This window comes from Cupressus sempervirens, chromosome 9 (genome assembly GCF_028749045.1).
Source record: "Cupressus sempervirens isolate cs-2001-9-10 chromosome 9, ASM2874904v1, whole genome shotgun sequence".
Taxonomy (NCBI): domain Eukaryota; kingdom Viridiplantae; phylum Streptophyta; class Pinopsida; order Cupressales; family Cupressaceae; genus Cupressus; species Cupressus sempervirens.
In genome coordinates, this window is record NC_143126.1 from 387,480,896 (window position 1) to 387,495,605 (window position 14,710).

Genomic DNA, 14,710 nt, shown 5'->3' on the forward strand with positions numbered 1-14,710 from the left:
TCTTTGTAGGATATATCTTCCTCAAAATTTGCATTCTTCCAGTCTTCTCTTAGTTGTTCTTTCGTTTCTTCAAAGGTCGGTTGCTTCCCTCTAGGTGGTGCCTCTGTCAATAGGGGAAAATAAAACATGGAAGGTTGAGATCATACTGGATGAGGGTTTTCTTTACTTGACACCGAGTCCACACTATGACCATTTTATTCACCGGATATTTCATTTTCTACCAATTTCTTGAGAGTCTCTTCCATGAGTCGCTGAGTATCATTGATTCGTGCCTAATTCCTTGCAAGTTTTCTTAGTAGTGTCATGAGTTCAGTAGCTGTGGGTTCTAGTTCGGCAATTGTTCTATCAACGGAATGGGTTATTCTTCTCTTTCGAATATAAACTCTTATTCATTGTCCACAGGTTGGTACAATCGAAGCTCTTATACCACTGTAATGTTCCCATTCCCTACAGGATCATCGAAACAATTTTCTCCATCAGATACTGAAAATGGCACTCAGGTGGAGCTACTGTGGGGATAGTGTGGTATTACTCTAGTAGTATGGAATGTTGCATGGACAACAACTAAGGAGGCACAAACAAGGGAGAGGTCGTACGGTACAGGTCATATGGTGGGACGATGAGTAGTAGATGGATATACGGTATCAGGCCATACAATGAGAGGATGAGAAACAATGATGATTGTACGGTATGCAAGCATACAAGGAGTCTGTATGGTATCAGGTAGTAGGCACATAGGTTGGTCGTATAGTCAGTAAAGGGGGTTGTATTGTGGCTGGAGTAGTCTATACGGTAGGTGGAGTAGGAAAATTGTTGTACGGAGGAGAGAAGGAGATAGTCATACGGTAGGCCCAGATGGCCGTACAGAGTGGTGATGGGTATGTGTACAGTGATGGTGACAGATGGTGTGCGGACGGAAAGGGAATGTTGAATAGTTGTAACCCAAACGCTTAGAGATTTGAATTTATAAACCCAAACAAGAATGAAGATCGAACACATATAATCCTTCAATTAATATTTCCCAAAATATAGTGCTCCGATTTGCGAAATCTGAGCGAAGTAATATAGGCGACCGAATAGGGTGAGGGTTGAATCCCACCGAAACTAGAATAGCCAAGTAGGGAAGATCTTTCACTTTTGAAATGGCGAACAACAGAGAATCCCAATTGGAATTCGCAGTACAGAGAAAATAATCCATATTGCATACCTACGACTACCTACAAGCCGTGCTTAAATACCCTTAGGGAAAACTTGCTGAGGGTGTACAAATATAGCCAATGGCTACACTTACCTATGGAAACAAAACTTAAATGGGTCTGAGATATTTTACATCAATCAGCCCATTAACAAAGATTTGATAAATAATCTATTTTATGACGGGGATATTACAGTTGTAATGTCCCTCACATATATACGTCATCCAAAATTGGTCATTAGCCCGAATCATTTGATCTAGAGGGCTAATGCAGGAGTTAAAAAGGATCTTGGAGTTAATGGGTTGAGATGTTTCTATCACACTTATCCTTAAAAGGGAGAAAATAAGAGATTAAAAATATTAAAAAAACTCTAAACATTAATTTTTTGCAATTAACAATTTGAGGACCACTATAAACATTAATGATATTGCAATCTATATTGTTTTACCTAATCTATGTGAATGTACATGTAATTTGTCTAGGCAATCCCTTGGCTTATTTTGGAGGCCACGAGGGTGGTGTAACAGTAGAAGGTGGATTCGATGAATCGTGCATTGCTGTAGATGGAGGTGGTGGGGCAAGTTTTTGAGAAGAACGGAGGATGTAGGAGGATATAGGATGGGTCAAAGTAAAGATATCAAAGAAGTTTTTTGCAAGAGCATAGTCGGGTGACTATTGGGATTGCAAATTATTTCTTTGAAGGAATTGTTGAGATTTAGCCCCCTTAGATTCAGTAGTTCTGACACCAGAGGAGGTGGTCTTGGAATATTGGTGAAAATTGTTACTATTGTGTCTATGATGGAAGCCGACAATGGGAATTGACACATTCAAGGTTTACAGTGACCATATATTTCTCATATTAGAATGAGGAGAATTGGTCTTTGACAAGAACAAGCAGCAAAGAAATTGTTATTGCTGAATAAATATCAGTCCAAACAAGTCTAGAAATTACTTTTCTATTTGAACCACTTCTCATAGCTCACACAGGTGACTTTGATTATCTATGTATATGAAAGTTTCTAGACAAAATGATACACTGTGGAAACTCTTATCAAAGTGGTGTGTAGAATTCTTTCAATGGTTTCATGAAAGTTTGTGGTAGGGCGTGGGTGTTAGGAAAAGTTGAACAACACATCATAAACAGTGGGATTCTATAATCGCAGTGGGTTGAATTGACACTAGGAACTCTATAGAGCTATGTCACCAGGTTGGTCTTTTTCTTAATAAAGACTTGTATGTTATTCCTGAGTTGAGTATGAAATGATTAAATTGTGTTGTTAGTGTTGATTCTATATATTGATATATATTGTGTAAACATCTACAATTCTTTTTATCAATACAATCTCATGAATGGATAAAAATTGAACAAGAAATAGAACTCGGCTAAAAATTCCTTGCATAAAATTTCTGCCATAATTTCCCAAGTCATGGAGACCAAAACTTAGTAGGGAATAGGTGTGGATCTTTACAGTGGTATTAAAGTGGTGAATCTTTGCATCCTTGTGGGTAAAAACATCAAAATCCAATTAAAAATCGGACTGTGTCAGCCCTTAACACACCATTATAACTTAGGGAGAACTAGAGAACACTTAAATGCAGATCAAGAAGAAGAAAATCAAGAACTGTTTATAGCAGCTGAACCAGTTGTTGAAATTATGGGTGATAGGAATGCTAGGGATTTGGGAGAAGAGAGTTTTTTGCAATTATTTGATACAATAGCACAAGGACGATGATTATCTAAGAAAATATTGCAAGAGCAGAATCAACAAATGAATGTTTAAGTTCAAATGGTGGCTACATAGATGGACATTTATGTGAATACAAGTGGAAATAATAATGGAAATGGAGGCAACAATGCAGGAAATAATTGAGGAAATAATGGAGATCATAATGAAGGTAATAAAGATCCCATAATGGACCAAATGGTGGAGTGCAAGTTGCTGAAAATTTTGAACAAGTACGTAGATCAGTAAGGATTGTTTGTTCGAGACCTACTGTACCTACTTCTCCACCTCAAGTTCCAGCTTAGAAAGGACAAGAACCACAAATTACCAAGTTATAGGCTCCATTTAGGAGAGATTGGGAAAGTGTTGGAGAGGAGTTTATGGAAGCCATTACTTTCATGGAGTACATGAATGTGAGGTGTAATGTTTGTGTCATCAAATAAATAAATAATCATTGTTTATGGGCCAATTGATTTAGTATATCTCAGATCCATTTTTATTTTAATTGTTTATGTAGGTGTTGTCGTCGGTTGTCTTTGTAAACCCTCGAGAGTTCCTTTGAAGGGTATTTAAGCATGGCATGTAGGTAGTAGTTAGTATGCAATTTGGATTATTTCTTTGTATCGTGAATTCCTATTGGAGTTATGAATTGTTTTCCATTTTAGAAGTGAAAGATCTTCGCTATTTGGCTATTCCAGTTTCGGTGGGATTCAACCCTCACCCTATTGGAGCATTAATATTGTTTGCTGATATCATTTTCTTCTAGAATATATCTTTAATTTTGTATAGTTCGGGTGCACCAGTGTATGTTCATTGATTATATTAAGACCATGCAGTTAACAAATTGATTGAAGTCTTATCGGATCACACAATCTTCTGTCATCCTCTATACTCCCACTCCCTTTACTCCTTTCGTACACCCTCTAGCACCACCGTACGGCCTTCACCCCTCCATACACCCTCCATCACCACTGTACAACCAATCAAGTCGGTCAGTGCCTCCCCTATCTTGCATACTATACAGTCCGCCTTCCCTCCAACACACTCCATATGGGCCCCCTCCATATCCACCATATGCCATCCACAAGGCTATATACCGTATGACCTAACACCACCCACCGTGTGCCTCTACCAAGACACTTTGTACGGCCAAGCATTGTTGTATGGTCATTCATCCTCTCACCACCGTACGCACTCTGTACATTCCCCTCCTAGCTTTTGTACGGACCTCAAGAAACCATTACCTTCTTTGCTAGGCGTAACTAAGTATAGATTTGGGTCCCTTCGTACCTTGGGAACTTTACATGAGGCTAAAACATATGCCTTAGACAAGCGATAGTGATGGAGCCCTGATTTCCAAAATTTTGGGCCTCCATTTGAGCATCTAATCTTTCTATCCTATAGTTTACCTAGAAGTTTTATTATCATTATGATTAGATTTAAAATACACTTTTCATATCCTTAAGTCAAACTATTCATACTAAATAAACCTCAATGATCATACAGGTTATTACAATCCTAAGGTCATTATTATTTTGGCAATTAAGTGATTCAGTTTATTCTGAATACTTATTTCATATTTTTATCCTGCAAATAAATATGTTGGAAACCCATTACAATAAGGATTGTTCATCTCAAATAAAAGTATGGGATCATAGAGAATGAGACAATTGAGACGAGCACATCTGATTGTGGCTTTACGTGATTTTTTAAAACCATCATTATGCTTAGAAATATAGTCAAACGATGTATGGAACATTTTGGGGGAAGGATTTCTTAGAGTTTGAGGCTATTGTTTGTGATTTTCCCAGTTTTCAAGGTTGTGACCATCCTTCAAGTGGTGATTTCTTTCACCTAGCACCAAATATTGATAACTTTCAGGATTTGGTATGGAAAGACATAAAAGAGTGGTTAAATTGGTTGCATGGCGATACTTGTTTTGATGGTTGGCACCTTGATTTTTTCCCGAGGTTTTTTGGATGGCTGTGTCAAAATATATTGAGGCATCAGATCCCACTTTTACTATTAGTGAATATTGAGGCAATTTGGCATCTGAAGGTGGAAATCTGTGTTACAATCAAGATTCTCACCATCAACTTATTATAAATTGGATAAATGCTACACAAGATACTTCATCAACATTTGATGTAACTACAAAAGGAATTTTACATTCTACATTGAATAATCTATACCGGAGGCTGATTGATCTTCAAGTAAAACCAATTGGTGTAATAGCATCGTTTCACAGGCTGTTACATTTTTCAAAGAACCATGACATAGGCTCAACATAGGGTCATTTGCCAATTTTGGGATATGCATACAGTTTTGCACATCTAGGAACTTAGATTATTTTTTGGGATCATTTCTACTTGTTTTCTTGAAGGAACTTGTCATACTTAATGGTCCGGTGCTATTAAAGGGTCTCATAAGTTATCAATGGGCTAGGTTGGCAATTATGAATCACAATCTACACTCTTGTATCTTCTTTCACTACTTGTGGCAATGGTTAATTCCAATTACACTGTAGCTCCTCTATATTGGGGGTTTTGCCAAACTATAGGATATGGTGGTACTATCCTAAGGCGTGAGGTCTGAGTCTTTGCAGATTATTGAGGAGAAAATTGTGAGACATGCAAGAGTTACCAAAACATTACAAGAACTGATGATTCAATTCAACGTTGATGTAGTTGAAGGTATGCCTTGGAAGTTTGTACCTTCCCAAATGGAAGTAGGGGTGAAGCATAGGGAGAGTGTGCTTGCCTTTTAGACTAATGAGAATGTTAGTCCAAAAGCTGTAATAGGAGTCTCAACATACAACGAAGGCTGCTATTTTCTTCAACAAAATTCAATGTTCTTGTTTCAAAGAGCAGTGTCTACTCCGTGACAAATTTGGCTTCCAAATCGGAGCACTTCATATATTGAGATTTTGCTTTCAAAGAAGACGATAATATAGAGAAGTAATCATCATCACATATGGTCCAGTTGCCACAACACAAATTTTCAAATTGGAAGTACGTAAAATAAGGATTTCTATTTTATCCATTGGCATATTGGATTTAGAAGTCATATATTAACATCATTTGAAATGTGAATGGAGTCAAAACTTTGATAAAATAAGATACCATTTAAAGAAAATGTTTACCATAGAATCTCTATTTGATATTCATGGAAGAAAAGATAGAATAGCCGAAAGAGCCCAGAAATCTCAAACAACGGCAATATTTTGTGTGGGCAATGTTACAAAAGTGGCTTAGGACTATGAAAGCTGTTATAAAACTGCCCCCCCATGTGTAGGATAAGACAAAATGATTTCAATCGCTCTTTCAAAGAGATCAAGGTGTAACATGTTAGAATTAGTCAAATTCATGCATTCACCAACCTGGGCTTTTATTCTATTGTAATGCTTGGATTCATCACCGTTGGATTAAATAACAGATAGTTAAGCCGAGAGGTTTTCTATAGTGGAAACATTCATCAATGTAAAATTTCTAGCGTTTTAAAAGAAATTGATAGTCATTTTAGTGTCATGTATATTAAAATGATAGATAAATCATATTAATAATATTGAACATTAACATGATTCAATTTAATTAATTTTGTAACTGAAACAAGAACTAGCCATGTTTATCATGCTTGTCAGCTATTATTGCGTTCCTAATTAATAATAAGTTACTAAATCTATTTGTTATCTATATATTCAATTAGTAATTCTATGATATTTCTATTATTTTATTATTTAAAATAACTTAAAACTTTTAGTCTAAAATTATGTTTTTATTGGAATAGAATGAATATCTTTGATTTGCTAAATGTAAAAAATTGATTTGGATTTTTGGTAAATAGTAAATTGTGAAATCTAATAGATATAATAGTATTTTAGATATCATAAAGATTTTTTTAAAATACTAGAAAGTGAATGAACCAAATTACAAAATCTTATCTATCAATTTTGATTATTTTTCCTTTTAGTTATTTTTTTATTTCTATCTATTTGTTATGATTATATTGAATTATTAATTCTATGATATTTCTATTATTTAATTGTTTAAAATAAGTTAAAACTTTCGTATAAATTTTTTTATTTTAATTTCTATCTATTTGTTATGATTATTTATATTATTTAAAATAAATTAATTCTATAATGTTTCTATGATGAACTATTTATATTTCTAAACTTTACATATTTTAAATTAGATATCCCTTAGCTTAATTTACAAAAAATTTAATAAATTTTTTAGGTATGCTAGTTAATCATTACATAAAATAAGGTGATTATGCATTTTAAATGTCATTCGGTAAATAGAGCCGATTAGTTTTTTGTTTTGGAGAGACAAGTTGGTTGCTTGAGTACTATGTGGCTATTTGTTCGTATAGAAATATGGAATACCAAAAGCAAATAAGAACAATGTAAGACATAAGATATCTAGTGATATTAAAAGTAGAAAAGCATTCTGTCAACGGATATTTGACTCTGTATATTTCGATTAGTATATCAGAATTACTTACCAAAAAACATACAAATGTGTTTAATTCTTCATGAATGGGTGAAGTTATGTGATCTTGTCCATTGAGGAGCACAAGAATAAATCATCATCAATAGAGTTCCATCCTTTATGGTCATCAAGGCTGATTTGTGGATTGCTTTGAATTTGGTGTGTATAGCATACTTACTCAAAGCATTTGATGTGTGAAAATCAAGGATTGTGCTAGTTCCCAAAACCGCAGATTGGAAATCCAAGAGCCTGTCACTTCTCCGATAGGACTTCTCAATCAGTTCTGGCCAACGAATGGAAATACTTCTCGATTCCCTTGCACTTCAGGCTCCGCTACACCTAGGCGGGTAGACCTTTTCCTCGAACCTGATTTTTTCGTTCAGAGCTTTTCTAAAGCAAATTTAAACTTTGAGAGTTCTCCGGCTGGCAAAGTCCTCGAACTCGATCAAAATGAAATTGGATGCTGGATAATAGTTGAATGTTTTGTATGATGTTTTAAATAATTGATTTGATTTTTGTAGGAAGGAAATTGTAGATTTTCTGACTTCAATAAATAGACCAGTGCCTCTGCTCATCTAGGCAATAGAGTCAACTTCAGCGAATTATCACGTACAACTTTATAATGTTTTACACACTTTATTGTCAACAATTAAATAATCGAGATGCAACAGATCAAATATTATGCCATTTTAAATTAGTCCAGATTGATTTTAACTCCTTTGGTAGGGAGACAAACTGGACACAAATACGGAAATGAATTAATATTGCACAATATTTGCGATGATCAAATTTAAAATGCTAAATGACCATGTCTACTTATCTGACATTTAAATTGTATACAGAATTCCAAAAATAATTACAAAGACGATTCGCTTGTAGTTTAAATGTCTATGCCATTTAAAAAATAAACTAAAGACTTTATTTTATTATTAAAATAAAATAAATCAATTTATATTACAAGTCATATTGAACTCCTTATTCCTCCATACAATAAATAAATAAAAAATACACCTTGAGAATTTGTGAATGTAATTGTTCAGATATTGAGTATGTCTTTAATTTGGATATCCTTTTATATCTTATAACCTAAAAGGATATGACTTTTTGTTTTGAACGAGTGTGTTTCCAGCTTAACAAATTAGCATATAATTAAATGCAACTCCTCTTCTCTAGTAAAATTCATGCACAACTTTAATTAATTTCTGACATAATCGGGCCATTATTCTTTGTCGTATCCCAATATATTCATTCGATGGCATTATTTTTTATATCTGGGAAATATTTCAATTTTATGTGAGAAGGCCACTGCGGAATATTTTACTTCAGCGTGTAACAAAATCTTCCTCTTCTCAACTTGGGATGAGACTACCGTCTCCTTCGTGATTCATGAATGATCACTTTGTCTTTCTATGGTCTCTCTCTGTCTTTATTTGTGCGAAGAAGCCCCTCCGTGGTTGACAACAAACCATATGAATGGGTATCCGACGCATACTCAACATTGTACAATAGAGTCCATTTTGATGGTTGTTACTTCTTGAGTATTACTGGAAACATCATCTGTTGGATTCCTCTTCTTGAGCGCACATATTTTCTGATTCATTTTGATTCAAAAATCCTATCCACCCCAGATATTGGTCGTTCCTGCCATGTATGACTTCTGGCTATCGTTGAATGGTTATTACTGCTGCGTTAATTATAATCAAGACTATGTATTTGTTCAATTTGATTAGGTTTCCACAATCCATTAGACTTTTTAATTTTGCTTCTGGATTTGATTGTGTTCGTTTTTTTAGCATCAACATTTCGGATCACACTCTGTGATCCATCATCAGGATGAGAGAATGCAAGAATGAAAAAGTGTTTGATGGTAAGACACTCCAGTGTTTAGTGTTGCTCAACTTCATCTATTCATCATATTTAGTGTTTTAACGATGACGTAAATACCTTTTGATTTTCACATTTCATTTATGTTTGCTATACATTCACTTTTCCTTATTAAAATTTATATCATTCGCACTTTGACGGGTCTCCTCAGCCGGTGATGTATCTAGTGAGGGTTATTTCTGGTGTGCTTCGTGTATGTATCTTTTATCACGTTTCAAACAGTGATATCTCTGCTGCAATTACTTTTATGGCTCTGATTGCTGCACATATGATTTACCCCTGTAGACCTGAGAGTACTCATTTTGTCAGTAGACTTTGAATAGTTTTATATAAATTTAAACTGCTATTGGCCTGAAGAGCTATGGATTTTCAGAATAGTCTTTCATAGAAATGAGGAAAGTTTTGGTGAATTTTATTTCTGATTCACATGAAAGCTCTCATGATAGTATGGCTGAATTCTCTATATTCCTGAACCCATTGTTCGAGGAAGAAGTAATAGAAGACAAGTCGGAATTTTCTCTGTTCTTGAATCCTTTATTTGAGGAAGATCTTCCATGCAGCCAAGTCTATCAGCATCATGATGAAGATAGTGGGTCTGATTTTGAATTTAATGAAACTCATGAAGTGTATTTAGAAGGTGAAACATCTTTCGGTCCATCCTATGAGCAGGAGTAACATCAAACATGTGAAGGTGAGGTGGAATCAGCCAAGCAAAATGAGGATGCATCAAAGGGTAGTTCTGAAATTTTTTCAAGTGTTCTATCTAATCAGGTTCTTGATGAGGAAAATGTACATCAAACATGTGATGGTGAGGTGGAATCAGCCATGCATAATGGGGATGATGTGTTGAAGAATTGTTCTAAAATTTTTCGAAGTGTCACACCTGATGGAATTCTTGATGAGATAAAGGTAGCATTTCCTGATTATGAACCATTTTCAAAGCCTTGTTATGAAGAGAAACATTTTGAAGGTAGAGTAGATTGCATGCAAAGCAATCAGGTAAAGAGGACACATTCTAATGGTTGTATAACAGATCAAAAATGTAACTCCAGCAATCCTCCATTCAGCAAAGTTCATAGGGCACCTGATGATTTCATGAAGGCTAAACATGAGATGGATATCAAAGAATGCATTGGCAAAGTAGAAACAATATGTATTGTTTATACGAATGATGGTATCATAATCAGCAACTTCAAAGTGTTACATGATCAAAATTATGTGTTTGATAGAGGGAAGGATCTAAGTACATTTTTTGGGGAGGCCTAGGGCCACCCAATTTCACCTTGCATCGTGTTAAGCATGGATGCTCGGTTTTCTTCCCCAAAGATAGTTGGAATCTCACTATGCTCACAGGGAGCATACGTCCCCAGAAAGAGCCACTGATGGAGCCTTATTTTTTTTTTTGGAAAACAAATCCCAGCTACCAATGGATATTCAAATATGCAGAGTCAAGTCTGAATACAGAGTGGTATAGTTTTGAGAAGTTGGGGAGTTTTTTTTGGCAAATTTGTTGTGTTAGACATTAATAGACAATATGAAAGGTGATAAAATTAAGGGCAATTATTATTCAATAGCTATACTACAGTGAGAACAACTGTATCAAGATACCATCCAAACAACATGAATCCCGAAGCAAATCCAGTCAACAACAAAACTCGGAACTGCGAGCCAATGCTATTAAGCGGTTGTTTAGTAGACCTCAGAATTCATTATTTTTATTGAAACTCATATGAAGATTTAAAAGAGCTCTCCACTAAACAGAGCTGTTTGCCATTGATGGAAGTGAATCTAGTTGATTGTGAAGGACTCAGGGGACACTGGCTGCCAATTTTGAGAAGTAAAACACATATATTTTGACAGTTTCCTTGTGCAAAAACAATTCAAGGGGTTGGAAATTGCAGACATGTATTATCACCAAATTCACAAATCCCAAATGCATGAACCCATGCTATTTGATTATACGCAACAATACCAACAACCAAATCCCATAGATAGCAATGTTGATGGTAAGATTTGATACAGTGATATCTTTGGTAAAGGATTCATGAAATTTAAAAGCACGACATCCAAAACAGAGCCCTTCATATAGCAAAGAAAGAGATAGAAACAAGGATACGTGTGTCAAGCATTAAGGAGATTCTGAGGAAATTAGTGTAAGCTTGTTTGAGCCCGTGTAGCATATTGAGTGATGCATTTCCCAGACTTCAAATACCCAGATGTTTCTTGCAACATTATTCCAGAAGCAATAAAGCGTTCAGTCAAATTGAAATAGCACGATTCATTCAATTAGTATTTGGAATGTGTAGTGCACAATGATATTGCCATCATAGTTTAGCGATTGGAGTTGGAGCTGTAGACAATTCAGAATGTTTGGGGATATATACGAAAGGAGGAGTAATTATGCATTTGTGAAGCACAATATTCCCAGTGCACTCATGTCTTGAATAAACATTTTATTAGGCACATAGGAATATGATTTCAGGGATGTTGAGAAAGAGGCGGGGATGATTTCCTCAGGAATAATATTGAAGTTGTGGAATGAAAATTAATTTGTGCCGATAAAGTATGATAATTACTAGATAAAGTGTCTGTGCCGGTAAACCTATTAAGTGCAATTATATTTTAAAACACCATATAACCTGATAAAATACAAGGGTAGTTTATTCATGAAGCAATACAATTAAATAATATGACTTTTGAGTTAAAAGGTCACATCCTATTGTGTATACAATATAAATAGCTATAGTTTCATTTCTGAAGAAGACATATTGGAACAATAACATTCATTTAGATATTCACAACAAATATTTATATTATTTTGTATGGAGAGATAAGGGCTATATTATGATTTTGTAATAAATTCCATTATTTTATTTTTATAATAAAATAATTTTTTTTTGCTTATTATTAAAGGCATAGAGATTTAAACTGGATGTGAATCATTCTTTAGAATTATGTAATGTCCCTTTCTGGGGACATTAGAAATATTAAGGGGGTCATCTCTATAATATTAAAATTTACTAGGAGAGCTGAAACTTCATTAATTAAAAGTCAAATTTATATTCCAAGTGGGCAAAAGAGGACAAGGAGAGATAAGACAAAAAGACAGAAAGGTAGTCGAAGAGTCACAACTGTGAGAATAAAAGGAGAAGAGACCCTTTCATTCGGTATGCTTGATTTACTATTTAGATTTCTAGTTCTCTCTTGTGAGAGTTTTCAGAAAGCTAGTGTGAGGATGTAGCCCCTCGTGTAGGCAAGCAATGGATGAAAACCCATTGTCAGGGGAGATATCATTTCAGGTGTCTCAGTTGTGCTTACAGGTTCTTCTCTTTAGTTTTCCAATCTGACTGTAGAATTGTGTTTAAGATTGGATTTATAGTTGTTGGTTATTGTATTGCTGTTGTATAATACAATAACATCTTATGAGTTATCTAGAAGTAGTTGGTTATTGTATTGTTGTTATTTAATGCAATAACGTACTTTAGAATTATGGAAAGGTTACTGGTTTAGTACTTGGTTTTTAATGTATGTTCCTACTTTTGAATCCTTAATATCATTCTGAAAATCAGCTCCAATAACGAGTTAGACAAATTCTATTTGGGTGATTGTTATGAGATTCACATTTACTGGTTATTTATAAGCAACTAGGTATATTTATGATTCTGAGAGTTAACAAGGAGGGAAAAGGATGGTTCGAGATAGTAAAATATTGGTCATCTTAATACCGTGCTGGTAAATTTTATAGCCTTGCTGGTTCAGGTCATTATAGTGGTATTAGAGCCATTTTTTCTGCCATCCTATGGGGTAAATTCAATATTTCATTCTAAATGTATTGCATACGTTTCAAAGGATACATTACTGGAAGGTTATTAGAAATATCTAACTGGAGTTGTCTTGGGAGTTTATAATCAGTTTTGGAAAGGATAAACATTCATCTGGTTACTCTAAAATTGTCGATTGTATTCTTCTACTTTTTTGAGCCATTGCTGATTATTGTTCATGTCGTCATTGCCAAATTAGTGTTGGAAGTAGAGTTAACCTTGTATAATTGGGAGTTATCTGCAAAGAGGAGGTTATTCCCACTCAAAACAAGGAGTTACGAGGTGCAGAGTATTTCTATTTTTGTGTAGTATCTTGGCGAGGTGTGGAGATAATCGATAGCTCCTTGATGAATGTGTGGAACAAGACCCTGACATCTTAATGTCGTAACTTAAGAATCTTGAGAGAATTAATTGGGCTCATCTATATTGAAAGTTCAAAGGCAATACTGAAATCATGATATTTTCTATAAACCGGAGAATATTATTTTAAGCTGGAGGCGGCTTTAGAAAAGAATACTGCAGAAAGTTGAAGCTCGAATAATTTAGGAGTTCTACATTTTCTACTACAACATCTGTAGTGTAGACTTTGAATCATGGGGTTGAAGATAAAGATAAAACTGCAAGCTACATGTTGGCAAATAAATTATTGAAGAACATTGCGCAAAGGAGAAACAAGTCATATTCACTGCAAGATATCAGGACAATCTATATTGGCTGAAGATCTTTTGCATGTCGGTGTGGCCATTTCATATCTAGAGTCCCAAATTCTTTGAATACCCACTCCATATTCAGAGTTCCAGATTTATTGAATACGCACGCACAAGAGGTGGAGATTGTGCAGATCACCAATAATATTCTAGAGGTTTTGCTTGGGTGAACAGAATTGGAGGTAAATGATTGTTATCCGTTGGAACTTTCAAGCCCATACACAGGAATAGTAGCTAGTCCTGTTACAGAACACAACTGAATTTTCGGTGTTCACCAAATGTCATCCTATGTTCAACAAATGAATGAGGAAAGGATCATTGCAGTGAATAATTTCATCTTTGCAGTTTAAGGAGACCACAAATTTTAATGAGTTTGGAGTAATCAAGTCTAATGTTTCAATGCGTGATGACGCAGAATTGCAGGGATAAGCATAAAATGAGTTTCATTAAGCCATTGGGAATAACAAAGATTAAATCTTGAACATTACGGGAATTTGGTCTACCTAATATGATAATCATTAGGAGAAATAAGCTACACAAGAATTTTATCTCACTTAGACATCAGGAGGAAGTGTGAACCTCAGACACTAGTCTTATTTCATCAAATCTTTGTTAGGCTGAAATAGATTGTCATTTTAACCTGCTGCTATCTTGGTTGCAGAGATGCTAGACGCTACCTAGAAATGGAGTAAGGTGTGAATTGAACCAATAGGTTAATGAAACGGCCATTTGTATCTCATAAAATACGTGGCAGTATAAGCAAAACAATTATTGATTGTAGACATACGACAATGTAATGCATGGTATCTTGGCAGAGATGTGACTTACCAGGTTTAGTTCGAACCAAGGAAGACGATGGGTAGACACGATAACGTGGACGCATTG

General features: G+C 34.9%; 1 protein-coding gene across 5 annotated transcripts in view; it reads left to right on the top strand.

Annotated features, from left to right (window-relative positions):
- LOC149538889 (general transcription and DNA repair factor IIH subunit TFB2-like) overlaps positions 1 to 14,710 on the top strand; it is a 189,645-nt gene that overhangs the window by 88,773 nt on the left and 86,162 nt on the right. For 2 of the 5 annotated variants that reach the window (XR_016356129.1, XM_089800270.1), the window contains exon 1: positions 8,701 to 8,890. The exons of 1 other annotated variant lie outside the window; for it this stretch is intronic. Coding sequence is in view for 2 of the 4 variants with exons in the window: in XM_089800270.1 (XP_089656396.1) it covers positions 8,887 to 8,890 (4 nt within the window). In the remaining 2 variants the exon portion in view is untranslated. 2 more of the 5 variants (XR_016356127.1, XM_089800269.1) reach the window with 2 other exon arrangements.